Here is a 26951-nt window from a genome sequence, read left to right as displayed (position 1 = left end):
TGATTTTTATTATAAGTAAATTTTAAATAAAGGGTTTTATTTTTATACCACTTTTAAAAGAAAAATCATGAAAGTCATAAAAGTTTTGGTCTTGAAAATATGTACTCCAAACCCATTTCCACATTCTAAAAATAGAGTGTTTTCAAAAACAGGATCCTGTGTTTTGCCAGGCATCTAACGGGAGTAGGCAGGGGAAATGTATGAGATGTGTTTGGGTCAGCTCTAGGCCGAGTAGGGCGTCCTGCACCAACCCCAGACCCTTTAAACCGGGTGGATCCTGTAAGATCACTGATTTACACCCTCATTTTACAAAAACCCAGAGGCTCAGAGTGGCTGAGCCCTGCCGCTGGGTCCAGGACCCTCCTCCAACTGCACTATTTGGGGCCCCATCTAGATGCCGATCCTTTTTGACCTTCACAAAGGTGATTTCGAGTCTCTTGGAAAGACGTCAGAACAGTCACTAAGTTTAGACGTTTTTCGCCTCCGTTCGCTGCGTCCCCGGTGCCCGCCGGCTGCAGTGCAGCAAGAGGCCTCTGGTGGCTCCGCTGTCAACTTCCCGCAGTCGCCAGCCCCGGCCTGCATGGGGCCAGCGCTGCCGGGCCGCGTGATGTAGCCCAAAAAAGGCGCTGCCCCGCACGTGTCCCCGCCGCCCCGGGCCGCCCGCGCCGCCGTCCAATCGCCGAGGCCGCCCGCGCGGGGAGCCCGGGTACCCGGAGCCGCGCCGCCGCCGCCATGCGGTTCCGCTTCGGGGTGGTGGTGCCGCCCGCCGTGGCCGGCGCCCGGCCGGAGCTGCTGGTAGTGGGGTCGCGGCCGGAGCTGGGGCGCTGGGAGCCGCGCGGCGCGGTGCGCTTGAGGCCGGCGGGCGCGGCGGCGGGCGCGGGGGCGCTGGCGCTGCCGGAGCCCGGCCTGTGGCTCGGGGAGGTGGAGCTGGCGCCCGAGGAGGCGGCGTGCGACGGGGCGGAGCCGGGCCGCGTGGACACCTTCTGGTACAAGTTCCTGAAGCGCGAGCCAGGAGGAGCGCTCAGCTGGGAAGGTACGGCCGCCCGCGCGCCCGCCTCCCGCGCTGCCCGGGAGGGCGCCGTCTCCGTCCCCGCCCGCCTCCCGTCCGCCTCCCGTCCCCTGTGGTCTCTCGACCCTCCGACCCCGCTCCCTCTCCCAGCCCACAAGACGTCGCTTTCCTATCGCGCCAGTGTCGCGGGCCTTCGTCACCAGGGCCCGGCCTCTTCGCCTTCCGTGGCCCCGCTGCGCGGTCCCCGGGCCGGCCGCCGTGGGTGTCAGCGCCCAGCTCCGCCTGGCTTCCGCGCCCTCCTTTCCCGTCCCAGTTCCTAAAAAAAAAAAAAAAAAAAAAAAGGTATCCAACCAGTGACAATTATCTTTTTCGCTAATCCGAGGCTACAATGTCCTACTTTGTAGAATTTGCTCCCTGGAGTTGGGGAGTTGGAGAGTGAACTAATGCAAAAACATGGAGTATGTACCATTTTCAGTTTTCAGAAAAGATCTCAGATACATGACAGTTGAGGCGTGACCGGATTTCTTGAAATATAAAAATACACATTGGTTGTAAAAATAAAACAATAAAAAGTACGAATTTAAATGTACAGTGTCTTCTATATATGTAAATAAATTGCCTGCACGCACACACTATATATGTATATATATACATATACATACACAGGTATATTTATTTAGCACATACATATATTGTATATATGTAATTGTATATATGTAATTCTGAATCTGCCTTTTTTGTTTAACCATGTTGTGCATACCTTTCAGTGTTACTGCATACAAATGTATTTTATTTTAAGTGGAAAAAGAATTCTGCATCCTCCAATGTGTATTAAAGTTATTTCTAGTTTTCAGGTTTCCTCTGTTACAAACAATAATGGTTTGATTGGAAGTCCCTATGCAAAGTTATCTTTGAGTATTTTGGAGTATTTCCATAGGGTGGACTTAAAGAAGTGAAAATATTGATGAGAATGTAGCCATGTTTTACATTTCAATAAGGGTTGCCAAATTATACTCCAAAAAGGAGATTCCATGGGCTTCTCCCCCCACCCTCAACAGTGTCTGAACCGAGACAACAACCCTCCTCCTCCTCCTCCTCCTCCTCCTTATTCTTCCAGTTGGTGCAAATTTTATAATTTTATTTATTTTTAAATTTCATTATCGTTTAACTTTTTTATTTAATTGATTTTATTTTTTTAAATGCAGACACTGGAATGCATTACAATTCTTATTAGACATATAGAGCACAATTTTTCATATCTTTGCATATAAAGTATCATTTAATTTTTAAAAACTTTTTATTGATTCATAATACTTATGCATTAATTAGGATTTATTTTGACATAATTATAAATGTATGGAGCATAATTTGCTCCAACTAAGTCCCCAGTACTTACACTTACCCTTTTCTTCCTCCTTCTCCCTGTTCCCTTTCCTCTACTGATATTAAAAAATTCTCTTTCTCTCAAAAAAAGTTAGTTTCCTGTGGATATACATAATGGTGAAATTCACTGTACTATATTCATACATGTACATTGGAAAGTTTGGTCAGATTCATTCCACTGTTTTTCCTTTATTCTGCCCTGTCTCCCTCCTCCCAACCGCCTTCTTCTACTCACCCCATCTTTCTTTTATTTGATAGAATCCCCTTGATTTCTTTTCTCTTTTTTGTCCTCCTAATTTTAGACTAGCTTCCACATACCAGAGAACACACTTGGCCTTTGACTTTCTGAATCTGGGTTATTTCACTTAGCATTATAGTCTCCAGATCAATCCATTTACTAGCAAATGACATAATTTCATTCTTTTTCATGGCTGAGCAATACTTCATTCTGTGTGTATGTACATGTGTGTATATCACATTTTATTTACTCATTCATCTGTTGAAGGGCACGTAGGTTGGCTCCACAGTCTGGCTATTGTGAATTGTGCTGCTATAAACATGGTGTGGCTGTGTCCCTATAGTATGCTGAATTTAGATTTATTGGATATATACTGAGAAGTGGGATAGCTGGATCTTATGGTGGTTCCATTCCAAGTTTTCTGACTTGGGAAACTGCTTTCTCCATACTGCTTTCTAGAGTGGTTGTACTAGTCTGCGGTCCCACCCACAATGTATGTTTATACCTTCCCCCCAGATCTTTGCCAGCATTTATTATTATTTGTATTCTTGATAGTTGACATTCTCACTGGATTGAGATGAAATCTTAGTGGAGTTTTGATCTGCATTTTCCTGACTGCTAGGGATGTTAAACATTTGCTTCATGTATTTTTTTGGCCATTTGTGTTTCTTCTTTTGAGAACTGTCTGCTGAGTTCTTTTTCTCATTTATTGATTAGGTTATTTATTTATTTATTTATTTTTAAGAGAGAGAGAGTTATTTTTAGTTTTCGGCAGACACAACATCTTTGTTTGTATGTGGTGCTGAGGATCGAACCCCGGGCTGCATGCATGCCAGGAGAGCGCACTACCGCTTGAGCCACATCCCAGCCCCTGATTAGGTAATTTTTGGTATTAAACTTTTTTAAAAAATATTTTTATTAGTTATTGATGGACCTTTATTTATTTAATTGCTTATATGTGGTGCTGAGAATCAAACCCAGTGCCTCACACATGCTAGGCAAGTGCTCTACCACGGAGCCACAACTCCAGCTCCTGGTATTAAACTTTTTGAGTTCTTTATATATTCTGGATATCAATCCCTGTCAGAAGAGTAGCTGGCAAAGATTTTCTCTCCCATTCTGCAGGCTGTCTCTTGATGCTCTCAGTTGTTTCCTTTGCTGTGTGGAAGTTTTTTAATTGGTTGCCATTTCACACATTGATTCTTGGTTTTATTTCTTGAGTTTTAGGGGTTCTGTTAAAAAAAAAGCGGTGCCTGTATCGATATAACCAATATGATGGAATGTTGACCTGTGTTCACCCTGTGTTTTCCTCCAGCAGTTGCAAAGTTTCTGCTCTAATTCCTAAGCCTTGGATCCATTTTGATTTGACTTTTGTGCAGGGTCTCACCCCTCTTTTTCCAGTTGAAAATAGCATTGGTTATTTTGATTTGTAATCTTTAGTTGCAAGAGATAAAAACAGAATGTGAACCAGCCTAAAAAAATAAAATAAAAAACAACCAAGAAAAAAAATATTAATTCATGTAACCACATGAAGAGAAGCATGGAGTGCAGCCTGTCTCTCCTCACTTGTTTTCTAACTTAGTTCTTTCTTCCCCTGGGGCTTGCTTTCTTCAGACCTTGCCTTCATTTCCACCAGGCTAGATTCACACTTACATGCTTCAATCCAGAGAAGACAAACATGCTGGATGTCAGGTGAGCTACCACACTGCATTCTCTTGGTTTTCCCCAAGACCCACAACTCTAGTGCATTCAGTGGAATAAATGCGGCAGTGTGCAAGAGACAGCCCTGGGCATCCCGTTCATCTAGAAAGCAAAACTGTTACCAAAACACTCCTCCTTTTCTTTTATATTTAGAATTGGCCAGAATTGTCGTTCTTGACTGTCTATTGCAGAATTTAGCCTAACACATTACTAAGCTGAAGAAAATTAGGATTTTGTTCACTAAGAAAAATGAGGGGAGTGAATTTTAGGTAGGCAATTAAAAAATGTATGCTACATCTTAAAACAAGATATCAAATACGGTATTCGTTTGTTTAATGTGTGACATCCCACCAGACGGTGAACTCTATGAGGATAGGGAAAATTCCTGCTCTTAGTTGGTGCCTAGCAGCTGCTCAGTAAGCATTGGTTGAATGAATGGAGCACAGAGTGGAAAGGAATGGAGGTTTAGTACATCACTATAAACTAGGGTCTGTGAACAGATTTCATTTTTTTTTAATCTGACCTACTTTTTTTTTCACTTATAGTTTCATCCATACGACCACAATGCATTTAGTCCTTATGACTACAGTGGTCTCTCATACCTGCCTTGTTTCTGAGGGGACTTTCACAGTTTTGAAAAGCACTTCTCAGGTATGTTGTAGACTGTTCCTGTTATTTTTTTTTTTCATGATTAGACTGGGGTTATGGGTTTTGGGGAAGAAGATCATAGAAGTGGAATGCCTTTCTTACCACATCCTATTGAGGGTATGGGGCATGACAGGATGGACCTCTGTTGATGTTAACCCTGACCATACCACTGAGGGAACGATGGTTAATTTTCTCTGTGCAAAATTACTCATTTTTATTGGTTTACATACTGTATACCAGTCCCCACTTAAGGAGTGGGGAGTTATGCTCTACCTCTTTGCAGGCAGAATGTCTACATAAATGATGATTCACTTGCATGGGGGATTGGTCTCTATCTATTTATTCATTTTTAACATCAATATGTAAAAGTTTTCATTGACATGATTTGCATAGCATAAAATTCACCCTTTCAAAGCATATAGTTCTGCGGTTTTTAGTATATTCAACAGTTGTATAATCATCAACACGAAAATTCTGTAACATTTTTGACATGACAAAAGGAAATCCTGTGCGTATTAATAGGCAGTCCCTGTCCTCTCCTCCCCCATCATTGGGCAGACAGCAGTTTAGCACTTCCTGGGTCTATGGATTTGCTAATTCTGGATATTTCATAGAGATGGAGTCATGTAACATGTGCCCTTTGTAACAGGCTTCCTTCACTTCGAGTGTTTCCGTGGATCATACATGGAGCATTTCTCAGAACTTCCTTCACTTTTACTATAATATTCTTTTGTCTGGATTAACACATTTTGTTCATTGATCTGTTGATAGACTGTGGGTCATTTTCACTTTTGGAATAATGGTGCTTAGAATGTTTGTGTTCAAGTTTTTGTGTGGACATATTTTTCCTTCATTTGGGTATGTACCCAGAAAGGGAATTGCTGAGTCACATGGGGACTGCATGTTTAACTTTCTGAAAAGCTTCTTGTTTTCTAAAGCGACAGTACCATTCTACATTCTCACCAGTCTGTCTGGGAGTCTGTCTCTCTGCATCCTTGTCCACAGCTACTGTGTGCATATTTTGTTTTAACCATTCTGGAGGATGTGAAGTGACTTCTTACTGTGACCTTGATTTGCGTTTTCTTTAATGACTGATAATGTTGAATGTTTTTTATTTGCTTATTGACCATATATCAATTTAGAAAAATCTATCCAAATCCTTTGCCTGTTTTTTTAAAAGAATATTTTTCTAGTTGTCAATGTATCTTTATTTTATTTATTTACACGTGATGCTGAGAATTGAACCCAGTGCCTCACACATGCTAGGCGAGCGCTCTACCACTGAGCCACAACCCCAACCCCTTTGCCCATTTTTTAAGGGGATTATTTGCTTTTAATTGTTCTGTTGCAAGAGTCCATGATTTAAAAATGTCCACCTCAGGTGATGTTGAAGCAGACCATCCTTGAAATGGCAACAGGAATCCTGCATTCAGCTGTTGATACACCCACCTTGGGCTAAACATTAACACTTTCACTCTGATTAGCTTTGCATAGTGTTCCACTTTATTGTGAATATGCAAGCTGATGTGGCTGAATGCTAATCTAATGGAATTATCTGCTGAACCCACTATCCTTCCTTTTCCAATCTTAAATTGTCATCTTTCTGTGTCCTGCCCAGAAGTGTAAGTACTTTTTTGAGCTTCTGTCCTCTGATAACCTCTCATGTTAAGTTAAGTCTCTGGAAGCTCTCTTCCAAGCTTAGGAGATGTATCTCTAGTTCTAATCTCTGAACTTTCAGTTCAATATATCTTATTGTCTACAAGGCTTTTGCACCTGAGTGTCCTGTCCTGTAAGTACTTTAAAGTCAGTATGTCTATACCCCTTCATCCTTTGCAATGCTTCTTTTCCTGTGGTTTTAATTTAAAGACCCTGTGGCTAAGTCACTCAAGCATATGAAGCATAAGAACTTTTGAGGCAGGGTTGCTTGCATTCTAAACCCTGGGGGATATAAGTGTTTCCTAGGTCACATTTTTTAGAGATCTTGATTTAATATTTCTGGTGCTGATCAGGGAATAGGAATTTTATAATTTTCCTAGATACTTTTGAAAATGAGCTGGTTTGAAAGGTCATGTTGGAGGTTCTGCCATTGAAATGTTTCAATCCCTCCACACAGACCTTTTTTTTTTTTTTTTTTTTAACCATTCTGCTGCCTTTGCCCTTGGTGGGTTTCTTATCATTACAGTGGCCTTCAACCTGCTCTGACTCCTCTGTGTCTCTTCCCTATTCAGTCCTTCCTTCACACTGCTACCAGAATTATCTCCCTAAAATACAGATGGGATAATCAACTTTCTGATGATTTCCCATTCCTTAGAAAATATGTCTAAACCTCTTGGGCTGGCCTTTCTTATTCCTCACAGTCTGGCAGTTATTTCCTTTCTCCTGCTGTTCTCCATCCACGTCCTAAAAGCCGTCTATATTCAGCTACTTAGACTGTTGTTTTTGTCGATACTTATGCAACTCTTTCTTTGCTCTACCCTTTCCTTGGATTGCTGTCTGAGCTAGGAGTCTTATTTCTACAAAGAACCATCCTATATTCATTCACTGGCTTTGGTATAATAATGTGAAAACCAATCAGAGGTAGTATCTGTGTCTTTGGGCTGCTATAACAAAAGAACCTGAGGCTGAGTAATCTGTAAATAATTGAAATTTAATTCTCCCACTTCTGGCAGCCGGAAGTCCAAGCTCATGCTGCCTGGAGGATTTGTTTGGTAAGGGCTTGCTGTCTGCTCCCAAGATAATCCTCCCATGGAGGAAAAAATGAACACTGTGTCTTCACAGGACAGAAGGTAGAAAGGGATGAACTTGTTTTCTCAAACCCTTTTATGAGGGCATCAGTCCCATTTGTGAGGGCTTTAATCTCATGACTTCATCACTTGCCCCAAAGGCCTACCTACTTCTTAATCCTGTTGTTTCAGGATTAAATTTCAACATGAACTTTGGAGGGGCACAAACATTGAAACTATAGCAGGCAGCCTCTTCAAATAACTTATATTTATTATTTATTTATTAATGGTAAAATTATACAACATAAGACTGGTAAATGTATTTAAACAAAACTTTTTATTAATACCCAACACTCATACATATATTCTCTTGGGTATATATTCTCTTGGGTTAGGGCACAGCATCTTAGTCTCCGTGTGATATGTATTTGTGGCATTGCAGGACTTTGCTCTTCTTTTCTCCAGTTGCTGGATTCAGTGTGGAAGTTTTCATGGGTGCTTCTGGTCTGAGACTTAACCTTCCAGCAGTAGCAGAGGGAAGGAATAACATGGTTGCAGTTGGAGCCAATGGTATTGAGCTTGAGAACATCAGGCCTACAGTTTAGGGAACTCACATTTTTCATCACTTGTATGGTTACTGCACTGGCTGACTCGGTTTCCTTGTGCTCAACTCTTTGTAGGTTTTACGTATATATAAATTAGGTAAGCGTAATGTGTTAATTCTAGTTAGAATTTGAATAGTCAAGTTCTGATACCTGCAGCTGTCTGGCTAGTTTTGTGCATAGGTACAGTGAACCTCCCTGCTGTGTTCTGAAATGATGTGTATCCTTCACTTGACACAGCAGCTCCCCTGTATCCAGATCTGGGATTTCAAGTCATGCTTCATACTCTCATTCAAAAACCTTCTCTCTGTCTTCTTGTCTAATACTTACTCATTTGTATTTCAAGTCCGCTAGGCTTCGATGATAGCCTATTTTAACATTTAAATTAAAATTTTAAAACACCTAAATAAAATGACTTTATTTTCCTTATACTGAGAAATATGATCTCTTTCCTCTATGTTACCCAGAGCTGTCTTTCCTAAGTACATCTTGGAAAGTGGCAGATCATTACTGTTCACCAATACCTAGAGCCTCTCCCCACAGGAAGACTATTCTTTGCTTTGTTGAGGGAGTATATTTTTTACCATAGAGCTAGCTTTGGTACTTTGAGAGAAAGTACCATGTCACTGCCTGTTGCTTTACCTCATTCTCTTTTCGCTCTGCCAAGATATTACTTTTGTTGTTCCAAATAGTGATTACTTTTTTTTTTCTTTTTTTGGTACCAGAGATTGAACTCAGGGGCACTCCACCACTGAGCCATATCCCCAGCCCTATTTTTGTATTTTATTTAGAGACAGGGTCTTACTGAGTTGTTGAGGCTGGCTTTGAACTTGTGATCCTCCTATCTCAGCCTCCTGAGCTGCTGGGATTACAGGCTCTGTCTGATGTTCCTTTGTAAATATGGTGCCCAGCCTTTAGTCATTCTAAGATGAACTCTACTATGGGAGAAAAGAAAATCTTTGCTCTTTTGTACTGCTGATAACTTGGGGTTCTTTGTTATCACAGTTTTGTCCTGTGACCTAAAAGAATGCCTGGTATCTAGTAGGTGTTTGTTAAGTATTCGATAGATGAATGAACTTGAGTAAGTCACTTTCCAGGGATCTCGAACTGGAAATTCATGCTCCCAGTTTTGGTGAGTTTGCAGAACAGCCATTGTCTTAAAGAATCAGGGTTTTGAAAGGTGCTTGAAAAAAACCCAAATATTTAAAAATTAAGACAGGTGGATCCTATGGAACAGAATGGAACAGAATACAAATCTCATGTGAATTTTAAAGGAAAAATACAAGTCTTCCAAGAGTTTTCATGTCAGTAGAGTACTGCTTCTGGCTACATTCCTAAGACCCTCTGGACATGTTTGAGATGCCTTGATAATCTCTGTCTCAGCTTTGTACTCTGTGAAATGCCTGCAGTGTTTAGAAGGGGTCCTATAGTGTGAACAGCAGCAGACCAGGAGCCAGAAGCCCTGGACCCCAGCCCTCTTTTTGCTAATAAATAAGCACAGGACTCTGTCAGATTATTTCATCTAGAATCTCAGATTCAGAAGACATACTAATAATTCTGCTATATGTACCACTGGATATTTTTGAGGAGTAATACAGGTGAAATTACTTTGAAAATTATTAAGCTCTATTTTTCTAACTGAACTATGATATGAAACCTTGCAATTTTTTAAAATAAGATTTTATCTACATTATATTTCCACTAGGTGGCAGCATGTCACTTGTTTTCTACTATCATTTTTACAGTTTGTGTGTAATCTTAGAAAGTAATTGAACCTCATTTTAAAACTTTCCCTTTCTCCTTTCTTGTTCCATATGCCCTCTTTCCTCCTAAACAATTTTGAAAAAAACATTCTTGTTCATTTAAAAAGATGAATGAAGTAAAAGTGAATCCAATCTCCCTAAAACTAAGCATTATTCTAGGACTTCTACTTCATTTGGGAGGAATTATTAGATAGCTTAATTTTGTTCTGATGTAAGCAAATTGCTTTAATGTAATTTTTGATATTTAAAGTAATTAAAATCATTAACGATTACTTACAGAAATCTTGCTCTTTTCTTTTTTTCTTTCTTTATTTTGCTGTACTGGGCATTGAGCTCAGGGGTGTTCTATCCCAGAGCCATATCCCCACTCCTTTTTATTTACTTAATTTTGAGATAAGATCTTACTAAGTTTTCCAGGCTGGTCTTGTACTTGGGATCCTCCTGCCTCAGCCTCTCAAGTATGTGCGCCACCAGGCCTGGCACTTGCTCTCTATGAATGCTTAAATTTTTTTTTTTTTTTACAATAAATGTATGCAGACATTTTTGACTGTGATGCCTGCTTTTTCTATATATCAGAGGATCATCAGGTAATTGTTATGCAAAATCCTTTGATGTTTATGACATGTTTGAGATACACTTTATCCTGGTTCCATATCAGTTTACTTTGTTTCAGGAGTTCTTAAAGAATTAATTCTAGACGATTAATTAAATAAGAAAAGGTCCTTGTGAAGCTTGATAAATTATTCCTTTCTGACTTCTGTTTATATTGAGGATTCAATGTAAGTGATGTCAGAGGTATATTAGAGTAGTCTTGCCCTATCGCAAGGGAAAAAATCAGAATTACTCAGCAACACAACGCATTCACTTGTTCAGGGGCCACCAATGCAATTTTTAAGCTGCCGTATTCACTATATTCTGTATAAGAGAAAGTAGCTACTCTGAAAAATTAGGCTACTTAAACTTGTTTGTAAAACTTGATGTAAATAGAGGAGATATAGTTGGTTAAAATTTGACAGTAAAATTTAATTGCTTTGTGTCAAATAAATCTTGCTGTTTTCAGGGAGAAAAACATTTATTTTTTTTATTTTGCTTTAAATGTCTGAAATTAAATTGATATGTCACTGGAAAGTTTAACATCTTTCACTTATGGTTGTAATTATGAAATTTCATGTTTTTTCTCTTTTATAGTATAATGGTGAGTTGTGGGCACTGTGTGCATAAGTATTTAAAGCTTTTTTTTTTGAGGAAGATGATATTTAGCTTGTCCCTGTCTTTTGCAAAGGAACTTAACTACCACATGAAGTGAAAAACTTTTGATGTTTGATCATCATTATATATTTCTGATCAAGTTTAAAAATTGCTTTAGAAATTTTATCTGGTCAGATATCCCCATTTGCACAGGGGAAAATGGAAGAACTTTGTATCTTAGTTTCAACAAAGGATTTTAGAGAAATCCCACAATTTTATTTACACAAATTAGAGAGTGACACTGGCTGGCTAATGGATCAGTTAGGCAGGTTCACTGCAAGTTGAGCAAGTGGACCTAAGTGTTGTGATGAATAAACCTGCGAGAATGTGTGGCGAGAGCCGGCAGCATGCCCAGGCTCCCTGTTCCAGAATCTTCCCTCCTGTGTCTTTTCACTGCTGACTTAGGAATTTTGCTTAACAAATTTGTTGATAAGAGAAAATTGGGAGAGTTGGTTTTTTGTTAAAGAGGAACAGTTTTCAAAATATGTTGTCCCAAAGTGGAATAAATAGATAAGAACAAACTGATAAAAATCAGCACTCATATTTGCATTAGTAAGTTATGTTATAAAAGTAGAAAATAAGGTAATTGTTTTCCTTAAAAGCAATTTGAAGAGAAAGTTCAGTTTTAGGGGAAGTTTGCATGGTTCGTGCAGGGATTTGTCAGAATCTGTAAATGAGGAGAGTTATTGAAAAGATTGCTGATCTGGTCTTGGAGACACATGAACCCATGATGTGAAATTACTGTCATTATGGTCTTGTCTTGAAATGTATTCCTCTGAACAAAGCTGTTAAAACTATTTGAGCATTGAGGAAAAGTAAGAGAAGAGTAGTAGTTAAGAGCTGTTACTGAGTTATTGAACACCAGCTGTGATAGTTCCTGTGTTAAATCCTTTTAATGGATTACCTAATTGAATTCCCTTACAACATCCTATGAGTTAGATAGTATCATGAGTCCCCTTTTTTTTTCTTTTTGCAAATGAGAAAACAGGTTTAAATGATCTTCTCATTACCATGTACGAACAGTAAATAATACAGTTGACTTTCTATACCTTTGGGTTCCACATCTGTCTGTAGATTCAATCTACCTTGGATTAAAACAAATTTTTGAAAAAATAATTGTGTCTGTACTGAACACGTACAGATATTTTATCATTATTATTCCATAAATAATATAGTCTGACAATTATTTATGTAGTGTTATGGCTGGGATATGAGGTATCCCCCAAAAGTTCCTGATAATTCAGGAATATTCAGAGGCAACATTGTTGGATTATGGGCTCTGTGACCTGATCAGTCCATCTTAGTTTGAATGGACTAACTGGGTGGTAACTGTAGGTAGGTAGGGCATGACTGAACGAGGTGGGTCTCTGGAGTGTGCCCTGGAAGGGAGTGGCTTCTCTGTGGCCCCTTCCTCTTCTCTCTGTTTCCTGACCTGGCTGGCCAGGAGCTGAGCAGCTTTCTTTCCCCATGCTGTTCTCTCTCACCTCGGCCCTACCCAGAGCAACGGAGTTGGCCTTCTACGGACTGAGACCACCGAAACCATGTCCTCTAGGTTGTTCTTGTCATGTATTTTGGTCACAGCGATGACAGACTAACTAAAACACGTAGCCTTTGCATCATATTAGGTATAATTAGTAATCCAGAGATGACTGAAAGTCTATGGGAGGATGTAGGTAGATTAGCTATAGGTAGTCTTGTCATTTTATACGAGGGCACACGCGTCTGTGGATTTTGGTGTCTAAGGTGATACTGGAACCCATCCTGCACTGACATTAAGGGACGAATATTTAACTTGAAATGGAATCTGAGTCAGAATCCTGAGGCCATGTGCTTGCCTGTTAGAATACATTGCTTCCAGGACGATAGGGTTCTAGGACAGAGGAAGGTCTCCACAGAGAGTAGCCATTATTCAGTGCTTCAGGCAGGTAAGGAGAGATAAAAATTTAATACGGCAGCAGGTGATTTCATTTAAAGTCCTTTTGGTGGGGTGTTGAGGGTAGATGTCATGGCACACTGAAGAGAGAATAGGGAAGTGAGGGTGCTCAGTGAGGAGAGGCCTGAAGAGGGAGGATAAGCTAATAAGAGATGATCGTGGGCAGAAACAATGGGAGGATTGGAAGAGGAGGGATTTGGGGGAGATTTAAGGTTTGGATTAGAAGGTGGAGTTTCTGTGTTATAACAAGGAAGTTATAAAAGCCAAACACAATCAAGAAATAGACAAATAACCTGTTCCTTCTCCTTTCCTCTCTGCATTTAAAATGTTTTTTAAAGTATGTTAAAAATGTTGTTACTTAATGATTTACTTAACTAGAAATCACATACAATTAAAAATATAATACAGTGAATACTTTGGAATCAAGTTTGGTGGGGACTTGTGATCCCCAAGGAGATCTGGTTTATTCTTCAAAATTATTTGCTGGAGAAAGATGATGTTCCAGCCCATCTGTGTCACCATCAGTGCCTGGCTGGCTTTCGTTTCTCACCTTTCCCCTCAGCTGGCCAGACCTTGATTTGCTCAGGCAGTGCGCAGATGAGTCGCCGTTGTTCCAGTACATTTATCTCATCCCCCTTGGATGGCAATTGATCTGCAGAGGTTAGTGTCACCTTGTTTTGGATAATGAGAAAGGGAGTCTTTGTGTGAGGCTCCCCGGAAAGCTTTCACTTTTCTCATCAAAAGAAACCAAAATTTAGTTGGTATGGCCCTTCACCCTGCTCACGGCCAGGACTCTGGACATGATGACCAGAGGTCATCCTTTGAATGTGAGGCAATAAGCCTGACCACAAAGTCCGTGTGTGAAGGAAGGCAGAGGGCACCTTTAGAAAGCACTTGGTGTTCACCTGCTCTGGGCATCTGGCTTTCCATCTCTCATTACAGGAGACAGGCTTATATCAGTTTAAGTTACTGCAAGTCAGGTGGGATTTTTTTTTGTGTGTGTGTGTGTGGGGGGGTCGGTTGTTGTTGTTGCTTACAGGAACAAGTCCTTTCTCAGCTGTTTCTTATACATGTGCACTTCATGGCAGATTTTAAGGTAGAGAAGCACATTGTTTAATGATGGGAATACCTTTTGAGAAATGTGTTGTTGGGCGATTTTGTGCAAACATCTGGAGGTGTACCTAAAGAAGCTGAGATGGCTTCAGTGACATGAAGGGGATGTCATCTTATGGGACCACCTTTGTAAATGTAGTACATGGTGAGAAAAGTGTTGGTGTGAGTGTATGTCCTTAATTATTAGTGTTAAGTGTGCCCTCTTTTACTTTTGCAGCATTCCATAGCTCATCAAAAGGATCTAAAATGACTTGGAACAATTTCAAATTCCAAAAACAATTTAGTCTTTAGATATCATATTGGATCACTTCATCTTCTATTTCAGTGAGGAATGCATTTCTAGTTTCTTCCCAGTAACTAGAGCAGCATCTTATGATATCCATGTCAGCTCCATGTCCACAGGATTCATAAAACATTTTGCTGTGGAAGAAATTGAAACACAAAGCCATCAGAGACAGTTTTCACAGCAGGACTACATCAGCTCAAGAGACTATTTTATTAAATAAGCTATTTAGTCTACATTCTAGAAAATCTTAATTGAAGAGATATTTTATGCCAAAGTGTTTACTAATTATGAAACTGCCAAAATGCACATTTGCTGGGCTAGCTGGGTTAGGGTGGAGTTAAATAAAAAATAAACCTCACTATTCTGAAGGGTTTCTGGAATGAGCATGATTATTCTGTGTTCTCAGAATTCAGATATTGGATATAACTGAGACATGAGTACTGGGTAGGTGTCCTCTGCCCCAGCGTTATTTGTGTACTTACGTACACAAGAAGGTAGTGCAGGATTTCTCTCATAGATTTTAAAGTATGTCAAATGAAGTAGCAAAATCTGGTTAGAAGCGTTTGCTTTATACAGTGAGATAAATGCTAATGCAGAGGTTTTATCTATTTTTACAGTATGATTTTGATTTGCGTGTTTATGATATGCAGGTTATGATATGCAAGGAAATTTCTAGTCAATTCTGAGAGTGCTGTGGAGAGAAAAAAAATGCCAATTAAACACCGCCACCAACAATAAAAGTCTAGACACTACTATAAAAATCACCTTAATGACAATAGGAAAAACAACATTAAAGTTATTGGAACAATTAAATCAAAACTTATCAAGCACATGAATAAACATCTCTGCATGCAACACAGAAAGTAAACACAGCATCTCGCAAATATCTCCAGTTATGTGGAGATGGAGCATTTGAATAGCTGATCTTTTTGTTTCATCCCTTGAGTCATGGCTTAATTAACTACTAAAAGATTCAATCATTTCAGATCAGCTGGTCAAATTTTTTGGCCTCTCTTTAGTTTATCGTAACATTGAATGAAGTATTAATAATTAAATGTTGTACTTTGAGTCCAACTTATTAAGAAGGATTTAAGTTTCAGACTTCTATTAGAAATTATATAAGGAGAGCTTGGTTATTGGGTTTAATTTCAAGTGGATGCAAAATTGCCTACCAGTGCCATTGTTTGGAAGGCATCTTTGCCCACCACTATACCACCAATGCCAATGCCATTGTTTGGAATATTTTTCAGGAGAATTTGTAATATTTGAGGTACATTCCACTTTGAGGTATGTCTATCATCATGAAGCACTAATCAATGGAAGTTTTGGCATATATAGATATGCTATTGTGGTGTGGATGTTGTGGTCTGTGTGTTAAAGCCTTGGTCCCTGGGGTGGGTCCACTAGGACTGCTCTGGACCTTCAGGAAGCAAGACCCTATGAGAGCTCTTTAGGTGGTTAGGGGTGTGCCCTAGAAGGGGGTGTGGGATTCTGGCCTCTTTCTCCTGCTTTTCACTTCATGATTTCTGACATATGCTTTACACCACTGCCACATCTACTCCATCCCCTTTTGCCGAGGCTCAAGGCAGTGGGCCTGCCTGATCCTGGACGGGAACCTCTAAAACCATGAACCAAAATGAAGCTTTTCTATTTATAAGTTAATTTCTTAAGTATTTTGTGGAGTGACAGAAAGCTAACTGACCCATGTGCTTCTTAAATAATGGTTAAAGATGTGTGTGATTCTGTTCTCTGCTTTTCAAAGTCATGAAATTTAGTTGCTTCGTAGTGTTTGTTTTATAATTTGGTGAGTACTATGGACAATCTGTGGGTCATTAGATTGTCATCGACCTACTGAAATCATATTTGTTGTTGTCCATTGGCTGCTTTGAATCACACTCACTCATAGGTGATTGTACTATTTGTCATGTTTAAAGCATACCTTGTTGACAATCATAGCTTAAGGCCTGTCCCCTCTGTCATTCACTCTTTTTTTTTTTTTAAATTAACTCACTGACGTAGTCTTCTCTAATGAACCTCATTTTCAGTCTTATACATTCACAGAAGAGTATCATGGTTTTCCTTCCCAGGGAGCCAGCTGCTCCTTAGAATGTATCTTGACATAGCATTTCAGAGGGGGTATATTGAAACTGGCATTGAAGCTGGAGCCTATTATTTGCAAACCTTGAATATCCTGCTCATGCATCAATTATATAGTTTTAAAATTATTTTTATAATTTAGTTTTGCTTACTTCACTAATTGTTTTGTGTAACATTTGTCTAATCAACAAAGGTTTGTTCATGGTAGGGGTCATGTTTTAAAATTCCTGTGTTACTACAGGACCTGCCACATAAAAAACTCACCGTAATACTTAGCTACTGACTGCATTAAATTTTGGAATATTTTGCACATAAAATTGTTTTGGTCTGCTAGACATAACAAAAGACCACAGGTTTTAGCTTAAACATCAGACAATTCTGATGACTGGAAATCCTAGATCAAGGTACTGGCAGGTTTGGTTTTGGGTGGGATGTCTCTTCCTGGCTTGCAGATGGCTGTCTTCTTGTTGTGTCCTCACATACTGTACCTCTCTCAGTGTAGGGAGAGGAAGAGGGAGAGGTGAGGAGGAGGGTGAGGGGAGAAGGGAAGAGAGACAGAGATTTTTTGCCTCTTACTCATTTCCTCTTGAAAGAACACCAGTCCAGATGGATTAGGACATTTTACCTTAATTATCTCCACCAAGGCCCTATCCCCAAATACAGGATGTTGGGAGTTAGGGTTTCAACATATGGGTTTTGGGAGAAGCTTTCTCAAGGAAAGAGCTTCCCCCCTAAGTTTTTACCCTACCATATTTTTTCAACTCAGCTTTTACTCATTTCTTTCTTGAATTATGGAACTTTCCTCTTCTAATATTTTCTGCTCTATATGTCTCAGCGGGTGCTAACAATTAAGTATTTTCTTAAAATTCCTAAGTGGAACGGCTTAAGGCTCTTCTGAGGGTCTTCCTGTGGAGATTTCCTTTGGAGGCCGCAAGTGCTCCAAGGCCAAGCTTTATTAATAGCCCCCTGCTCCCCTCTTCGGCACACCTTGGGCTTACCTTTGAGAGGCCAGCACGTCACACCAGGCTGCTAAACAACTGCCTCAAGGACTTTCGTTGATTTTTTTTTTCCACAAAATTTGGAGCGTAAGTGAATAATAAGTAGCCTTAAGTCTGATTGGTGGGAACCTATCATGTACAGAGGTATAAGCCAACCAACTTTAAAATCAAGTAATTGTCATAGGCTGTGTGGCTCATTTTTGACTAAAAGGGTTGAAGTTTTCATGTTCAGATGCACAGAAAGGCCAATGCTCATGCATCTCATATTTCAACTTACAATTTACCACAAAAACAACAATCATCAATGATAAGTTTTCTACCTTTTTTGCGGGGGGCGCGAGTGGGATGGGGTGGGCAGGACCAGGGATTGAACCCAGGGGCACTCGACCATATCCACAGCCCTGTTTTGTATTTTATTTAGAGACAAGGTCTCACTGAATTACTTAGCACCTTATTTTTACTGAGGCTTGCTTTGAACTCGCAATCCTCCTGCCTCAGCTTCCCCAGCACATGGGATTACAGGTGTGTGCCACCACAGGTGCTTCATTGTGTGTGTGTGTTTTATTTACAATTTAGATTTTTTTTTTTTTTAGTTCTAGCTGGACACAATACCTTTATTTTATTTTTATGTGGTGCTGATGATCGAACCCAGTGCCCTGCTTGTGCTAGGTAAGTGCACCACCACTGTATCACAATATCTGCCCCCATTGTGTTTTTAATTTGAATTTCCATAATGATTAAGGATGTTGAACTTTTTTCATGAACTTTGTTGGCCATTTGTGTCTCTGAAACATTTGCCCAATTTTAGTCAGATTATTTGTTTTTGCTAAAGTCTATAGGTTGTATCTTGACTTTGCTAATTGTTTCTTTGCTATGCAGAAGCTTTTTAGTTTGTTGAAATCCCATTTGTCTGTTTTTGCTTTTGTTGCATGTGGTTTTGGAGTTAAAATAAAAAAAAAAAAACAATCATTGCTCAGACTATTGTAATGGAGGTTTTACTATATGTTTTCTTCTAGTAGTTTTATAGTTTCAGGTCTTAAATCTTGTTTTTAAAAACCTAATCTAAAAACATAAAAATTATGCATATTAATGGGATACCATGTACTGTTTGATACATGTATACCTTGTAGAATGTTTAAATACAGCTGAACATATTCATGTCCTCAAACATTTATCATTTCTTTGTGATGAAAATTTTCAAAAACCTCTCCTCTAGCTTTTTGAAATGTATAGTACATTATTGTTATCTAGAGCCACCATACTGTGTAATAGCACCCAAGAGCACCTTGCTCCTGTCTAGCTGTAGCTTTTGCCCAATGATCACCTTCACTACCTCCTCTACCTTTACTGCCCCAGCCTCTGGTAACCACATTGGAATTTTGATAGAGATTATATTGAATCTTTGTTATGTGTAGGATGGATATTTTAAAATATGAATAAATTAGGATATCTTTCCATTTATTTTGTCTTCTTCACTTTCATCATCATTTTTACTTTTCATTATACATATCTTGTGCCTCCTTTATTAAACTTTTACCTAGGTATCTTATTTATTTTTTGTTGATATTATAAATAAAATTATTTTCTTAATTTCTTCTTTGGTTAATTTATTAATAGTGTATAGAAATGCTACCAATTTTTCCATGTGGATTTTGTAGTCAGTGATGAAGTCATTTATCAGTTCTAATAGTTTTTGTTGTGGGATCTTTAGGGTTTTCTATATATAAAATCAAGTTGTCAACAAGTAAAGACAATTTCACTTTGTCTTTTACTATTAGAATGCCTTTTATTTCATTCTGTTGCTCAACTTCTTTGCTTATGACTTCTGGTACTATGTTGAAAAGAAGTGATGACAATGAGAATCTGTGCTTTGTTCCTGATATTAGAGATTAAAACTTGCAATATTTTACCATTGAAATCAATGCTTGTTGAGAGCTTTAGGTACTGAGATACAGTCCTCATGGAAAGACCTTATCATGAAAGGTGTTGAATTTCATCAAATGCTCTTTCTGCATCTAGTGAAATGATTATACATTTTTAACCCTTCATTCTGTTAATGCAGTATATATTACATTTATTGATATGCATATGTTGAGCCATCCTTGAATATCCCAGGGATACATTTTACTTGATTGTGGTGAATGATTGTCTTAATGTGTTATTTAATTTGAATTCTAGCCTGATGTAGAGCATTTTTTTTGAATGTATGTTCATCAAGGATATTGGTTTGTGATTTTATTTTCCTGTAGTATCCATGTCTATCTTTCATATCCAGGTAATGCTAGCCTCCTACAATGAATTTGGAAGTATTCTCTCAATTTTAGCATTTTGTGAGGGTTTCAGAAGTACTGTTATTCCTCTTTAAATGTTGGTGGATTCCATGAGTGAAGTCTTCAAGTCCTGGGCTTTTTTTGGGAGAGATTTTATTTTTATTACTTTATTTTCTGTGGTACTGGGGAATGAACCCAGAATCTTGCACATGCTGGGCAAGGGGCTGTGCCATCACTACCCCCTCAGCACTGGTGGGAGATGTGTTACTGCTGATACAGTTTCTTCTTCATTGTTCTGATCAGAGCGTCTGTTGAGTTGTGAGTCAGCGATGGTGGGTTGTTTGTGTATGGAAGTTCACTCATTCCTCTGGGTTCTTTGTTGTCAAATAGTTATTTATAGTAGTTTCTCGTGATTCTTTGTATTTCTGTGGGATCTGGTGTAATTTCTCTTCTTTCATTTCTGATTTTATTTATTTGAGTCATCTCACATTTTTCTTAAGTCCAGCTAAGTGTTTGCCAATTTTGTTTATTCTTTCAAAAAAAAAAACAACTCTTGGTTTTTCAATTGATTTTATAGTCTCTATTTCATTGATTGCTGCTCTAATTTTTGTTGGCCTTCTCCTAACTTTGGGCTTTTTCACTTTTTCTAGTTCTTTGAAATGTTATATTACTTTTGTTACTTGAGATATTACTTCCTTTTGATGTAGGCATTAATTGAAATAAATTTTCCTCATAGAACTGCTTTTTACTGCATCCCTGAAGTTTTGGTATGGTGTTATTTCCATTTTTGTTTCTCTCAGGTAGTTTAAATATTTTTCTTTTAATTTCTTTTGACTCATTTGCTTTAATTTCTTTTTGATTTATTTGTGTTTCTTAATTTCCACATACCTGTGAATCTCCCAAGATTTCTCCTGTTATTGAGTTCTAGTTTTATGTTATTATGATCAGAAAATGTACTTGATATGATTTCAGTCTTCTGAAATTTGTTAAGAGTGGTCTTATGACTCTATCCTGGGAAAAGTTCTGTGTGCATTTGAAAAGAATGTGATTTTGCCACCACTGTATAGAATAGTCTGTGTATGTCTATTATGTCCACTCTGTTTAAAGTTAATTCAAATGCTTTCATATTGATTTTCTGTCTGTATACAATCTGCCTGTTGTTTTAAGTGGGGGTATTCAAATCCCCTACTATTACTGAGTTGCAGGCTGTCTTTTCAGATCACTTAATAACTGCTTTATATTTTTATATGCTCCAGTGTTGGGTGCATATATATTTATAATTATGATATCCTCTTGATGAGTTGTTTTCTTTATCATTATAAAGGACCTTGTTCCTTTTTGCAAACTTTGACTTACCTCTTTTTTGTCTAATGTAAAGACAGCTACCCTGCTCTCTTAGGTTTCATTTTTGTGGCATACTTTTTTCTATTCCTTCACTTTCACTCTATAAGTGTCCCTACAGATAAAGTGAGGCTCTTGTAGGCAGCATGGAGTTGTATCTAAGTTTTAAAATTCATTCATTTAATTCATGTTTTTGATAGGAGAATTTAGTCTATTTTTATTCGAGATAATTATTGATAGGTAAGAACTTGCTAATGCAATTTTACGTTTTTTTTTTTCTGGTTGTTTTGTAAGTCTTTTGTTTCTTTTTTCTTCTTTTGTTATCTTCTAATCATTTTCTGTGGTGATATTCTCTGAATCCTTTCTTTTTGTTTTGTGCAGCTACTATATTACTGTTTTAGTAAGTCTTTATGCTGCTGTGGCCAAAAGACCTGGCAAGAACAATTTTAGAGGAGGAAAAGTTTACTTGGCGTTCACAGTTTCAGAGGTCTCATTCCACAGAATCCCTCTTCATTGCTCTGGGCCCGAAGTGAGGCAGAACACCCTGGCCGAAGAGTGTGATAAAAGGAAAGCAGCTCAGAAAATGGCACCTGGAAGCAGAGAGAGACTTCTCTCACCAGGGACAAAATACATACCTCAAATGCACACTGTCAGTGATTTACCTCCTCCAGCCACACCTTACCTGCCTCCAGTTACCACTCAGGGGATTAATGCACTGATTAGGTTAAGTCTCTCGTAACTCCATCATTTCACCTCTAAACTTTCTTACATTGTCTCACACATACGTTTTTGCTAGTTAACTCCTATCTAAACCATGGTGTTCGGCTCCTGGACCCCAAAAGCTCATGCTTAGCTCACAACGTGAAATATATTTAGTCCATTTCCAAGAGTCCCAATAGTGTTGACAGTTCCAGCATTTTAAAAGTCCAAGTCTAAAATCTCTGAGACTCAAGGCAAACCCTCAGCATGAGCCCCTGTAAAAATAAAAAACAAGTCACATACATTCAACATAAGTAAATCTTTCCATTTGCATGGAAGAAATAGGGGCATAGAAAGAAGGGATGGGACCAAAGCAAGACGGAAATCCAGATGGGAAAACAAATCCTGGGGTTCTATGTCCTGCATCTGAAGCACATGGCATCATGATGTTTTCTCCAAAGGGCTTGTGTAGCTCTGCCCCTATGGCTTTGCTGGTTGCAGCCTACGTGGCCTCTCTGTTGGTTTGCTTCTGCCCAATTTCTTAGACTTCCCCAGCAGATGTTCCACATTACTGGCATCTTTTCGTCTTGGAACTCTTCACTGCTGCTTTGCCTTCCTTCCCACATCTCCACACATTGCCTACTCAGAGATGGCCTGCAGGGACTCAAACCTTGCCGCACTTTGCCTGGCCTCCTAGGCCTTCCTTTGAAATCTTGGTGGAAACCTCTGTGACTCCCTAATTCTAACATCCTGCATTCCTGCAGAACCAACACCACATGGTTGCCACGAAGGTCTGTTTGAGCAGTTGCCAAGCCTCCAAGGACCACAGTTGCAGCAGCCTCTGAGTATCTGAGTGGCTGAGCATGGTGAAACACCTTTCTAGGACCCTCTCTGCAAGCAGGGTGCCCCACTGGTCACTTCTCAAAGGAATTTTTACTTTTATATCTTTGAGCCTGAAATGGGTATGGTCTTGCCAATACTGAAATAAATACCTTCAAGCCATCTTTTCTATTATTTCTGGGCAAAATACTTAGGAGCATCTCTTTAGTGGCTGTAATCTCTTTAACTACCACAACTTCCTTAGTCCCAGTTTTACTTGCAGTTTTTTTGCCAAACTGCAAATTTTTTTGAATCTTACTACTCCAGATTATCACAATAAACTTGACTAAAAACTGCTATCAATATCCATGCCACCATCTGAATATTTATGCTGCCTAGAAATTTCTTCTGTCAGATTTTTTGGTCTGTCACCTTTAAATTCAGCCTCACAGAAAGTCTTAGAACAATATGCAGACAACTTCTTGGCCAGAACAAAACATGAACGGCTTCTAGTCCTATTCCCAATAGAGTCCTTCTTTTCCTCTGAAACCTCATAAGCCCAGTCTTTATTGTCCACAGTCTTATTAGCATTCTTGTCTTCTGAGCTCCCATAAGAATCACCCATTAAGCTTTTCCAACTTTTCAAAATTCCTCCTACAAATTACAAAAAGCTCCCAAAGCTTCTGAATCACATCGTCAGTTTAGTCACCATGATGGCCACACTCTTGGTACCAATTTCTGTTTTACTCATATTTTTCACTGCTGCGAACAAAAGAACTAGCAAGAATAATTTTAGAGGAGGTTTATTTGGTGTTTATGTTTTCAGAAGTCTCAGTCCACAGCCAGCCAGCCCCAATGCTCTGGGTCCTAGGTGAGGTGGAACATCATGGCAGAAGAGTGTGGTAGAGGAAAGCAGCTCATAAAATGGCACCTGGAAGCAGAGAGAGAGACTTCTCCTATCACCAGGGACAACATACGTACCTCAAATGCACACTTTCAGTGATCTACCTACTCTAGCCACACCTTACCTGCCTCCAGTTATCACTCAGTTAATCCTTATCAGGGAATTAATGCACTGGTTAGGTTAAGTCTCATAACCTATCATTTCACCTCTAAACTTTCTTACATTGTCTCACACATGAACCTTTGGGGAACACCTCATAGCTAAACCATAACACTTACCATGGGGCTCATATATAACATACTTACACCAGGCTATTCTAAGCTGAAAACAACTTTAATTATGTACAGAAACTCTACACTTTTACTCCTTCCTCACAATTTATCATCTTAGTATCAAAATTTGCATATCTTTGTGAGTGGTAGACCTTAGCAATTTATTGAAGCTATAGTTGTTTATAATAGTTTCCTCTTTTAACTCTTATGCTTGAGATAAAAATGGTTAATATACAACCCTTAGAGTATTAGACTATTCTGAATTTGATTATGTGTTACTTATGTGATAGAACATTATACCTTCATAAGTTTTATCTTATTAACTAGCAATATTTTACATAAGCTTCAGAAATTCTGATTAGAAATGATTAAGGTAGGCCTAGTGGTGTTGAACTCCCTTACCTTTTGTTTGTCTGTTAAAGTCTTATTTTCACTTCATTTATGAAGAACAATTTTAATTAGTAAAGTATTTATGGTTGGCAGCTTTTTTTCCCCCTGCACTTTGGATATATCAGCCCACACTCTTGTAGCTGGCAAAATTTCTGATGATAAATCTGCTGACAGCCATGTTGTCATTCAGTTATATATGATATGTTACTTATCTCTTGCTGCTTTCAGAATTATAATTTTTTGCCTTTGATTTTTGATAGTTTCATTACAATCTTCCTTGATGAATGTCTCTTTGGGTTGCATTTTATTGAAGTATTTTGTGTTTCCTGTACCTGGAGGTTGATAATTATCCCTAAGATTTGGGAAATTTTCAGTCATTATTTTCTTAAATGTGTTTCCTATGCTCATTTCACTCTCTTGTTTTTCCTATTATGTGTGGGCTGGGGCTGTAGCTCAGTGGTAGAGCACTTTCCCAGCATGTGTGAGACCATGGGTTCAATTCCTGGTACTTAAAAACAAGACAAAAAAGGGCAAAAATGAGAACAAATCCTCCTAATATGTGAATGTTAGTTCTCCTGATGATGTCCCAATAATTCCTATAGGACTTTCTTTCTTCTCTAATTGAAAAATTTCTATCTTCATGATCACTGGTAAGCTGTTGAAGCTTCCTGTTGAATTCATTTTAATTATTATGCTTTTTCTCCAAAACTTATATAATTTAAAATTTCTGTTTCTTGACTGAACTTCTCATTTTGTTCTTGAAATTTTTCCCAAATTTTATTTAATTTTGTACTTGTATTTTTCTATAGTTCCCTGAACTTCTTTCAGAAAATTATTCTGAATCCTGTGCCAGTCATGTAATAGATCTCCATTTCTTTAGTTTCAATTACTGAGGTTTTATTAGTTTCTTTGGTTGAGCCATAACTTGTTTTTTAAAATCTTCCTAGGTAGTCCTTGATTTCTAATTTTTATTAACCAAATTTGTTTCTTGCATTAGCAGGAACTATTGTCTATTTACATTTTGCATTTGAGATTAATTCATCAAAATGGTTCAGTAAACCAAAAGAGATTTTAAAAAATCTTTAAATAATATTTTATGAAATTCTTATTATGATTTTCTTACTAGACATCATTGTTTTATTTCTTAACACTCTATTCAAATCTTTGCGTGCAGATTTAGAAAGCTTGTAAATGGTTCTATAATTGAATCGGATATGTTTTAACTATGATCTTCCTCTTCACAGTATATATAAAGATGGATTAAATCTCTAATCCTACAGATTAGGAATGATGGAAACTTTCTCTGGATACCTGTGTAGCTGGAAGGAGTTACATCTTCATGGTAATTCTTGACTTTAGTTTCCTGATTTTGCTCAACTTGGCAGATGTGTGTTTTTGTGGCTCTGCCTATGTTCTTTGTTCAACATCAAGTCAAGAACTTTCATTTCAAGTAACATTTTCATTAGTGGACAACATTAGTTAGCTTTTTGTCTTTGTGAACAAAACACCTGACAAGAACAGCTAAGAGGAGGAAATAGTTATTTTGACTCACAGTTTCAGAGGTCAGTACATGACCAGCTAACTCCATTGCTATAGGCCCATGGTGAGGCAGAACATCACGGCAGAAGATTGTGGAAGAGAAGTGCTGCTCCTTTCATGGTGGCCAGGAAGCAGAGAGAGGGAAAGGGATCACAGGGAAATTTCATCCTTCCAGGAAATATCCCCAGTGACTCACTTCCTCCAGTGCCTCACCTGCCTACAGTTACCACCCAGTCATTCAAACTAGGTGACTGACTAGTTTCTAGCTCTCATAATCCAATCATTTCACCTTTGAACATTCCTGCATTAGCAAAGGAACTTTGGGGAGATACTTCATTTCCAAACCATTACATAGACTATATACTCTCCTTTTACACTAGAATTCTGTGTGTAAATGTAGTAGGTTATATTAAAAGTTGGAGAAGAGAAGAGCAGAATATTATAAAAGTGCAGACAACTTCTAATTAAATACTAAAATGCCTGCCCTTAACTGTGCTATTACATAGTTTGCTAGCTGGATCCTCTCCTCTTTCATTTCTTTCTGCATCTCACCTTTTCTTCTCCTCTCTAATATCTATATCCCTTTCATTGTCATCTATTTGCTTAATTGTACCTCAGATTTCTATTCCATTATACAAGATAATTAGACTGAATCCAACTCTACAACCACACTCAGTTGTTTTTTGCTTTTGCATTTATAGTTTATCAAATTTTTAAGCTAGAACAGGGTCCACTTTTTCAGAGAGACAGTTGCTAAATAAAATCTTTTTTTGTGTGTGTGTGTGTGTGACTTTGTTTTGTGTTTTGTTTTGCCATTAGAGCAGAATATCAAAATGCCCAAGAGTTTGTAATGCTGCCTCAGGTTCCTGAAACTTTATGTACTAACAGTTTCTGAGGCAGTAACAGATGGGGCAGCAAAAATTAGAGATTAATGTGTTAGGTTTAGAACTTATATTCATATGCTAGAAATAAAAA

At 38.5% G+C, this 26951-nt stretch overlaps 1 protein-coding gene across 5 annotated transcripts in view; it reads left to right on the top strand.

The window, feature by feature from the left end:
• Positions 1-489: 489 nt before the first annotated feature.
• The window catches only part of Epm2a (EPM2A glucan phosphatase, laforin), an 86556-nt gene continuing 60094 nt past the window's right edge, over positions 490-26951 (top strand). The window contains exons 1-2 of one of the 5 annotated variants that reach the window (XM_058581838.1): positions 13838-13908; positions 18336-18411. In XM_058581838.1, the coding sequence (XP_058437821.1) occupies positions 18381-18411 (31 nt within the window). In that variant the 5' untranslated portion in view covers positions 13838-13908; positions 18336-18380. Of the gene's footprint in view, positions 1034-13799; positions 13909-14203; positions 14229-18335; positions 18412-26951 lie in introns of those variants that run through there. The other 4 variants (XM_046450916.2, XM_046450896.1, XM_046450910.2 and 1 more) reach the window with 4 other exon arrangements.

This window comes from Marmota monax, unplaced genomic scaffold, assembly GCF_021218885.2.
Source record: "Marmota monax isolate L192 unplaced genomic scaffold, Marmota_monax_Labrador192_F-V1.1 WCK01_AAM20220418_F8-fsc00030, whole genome shotgun sequence".
Lineage (NCBI taxonomy): Eukaryota > Metazoa > Chordata > Mammalia > Rodentia > Sciuridae > Marmota > Marmota monax.
The sequence above is the reverse complement of the archived record's forward strand: the minus strand, read 5'-3'. Positions and strand labels throughout refer to the sequence as shown.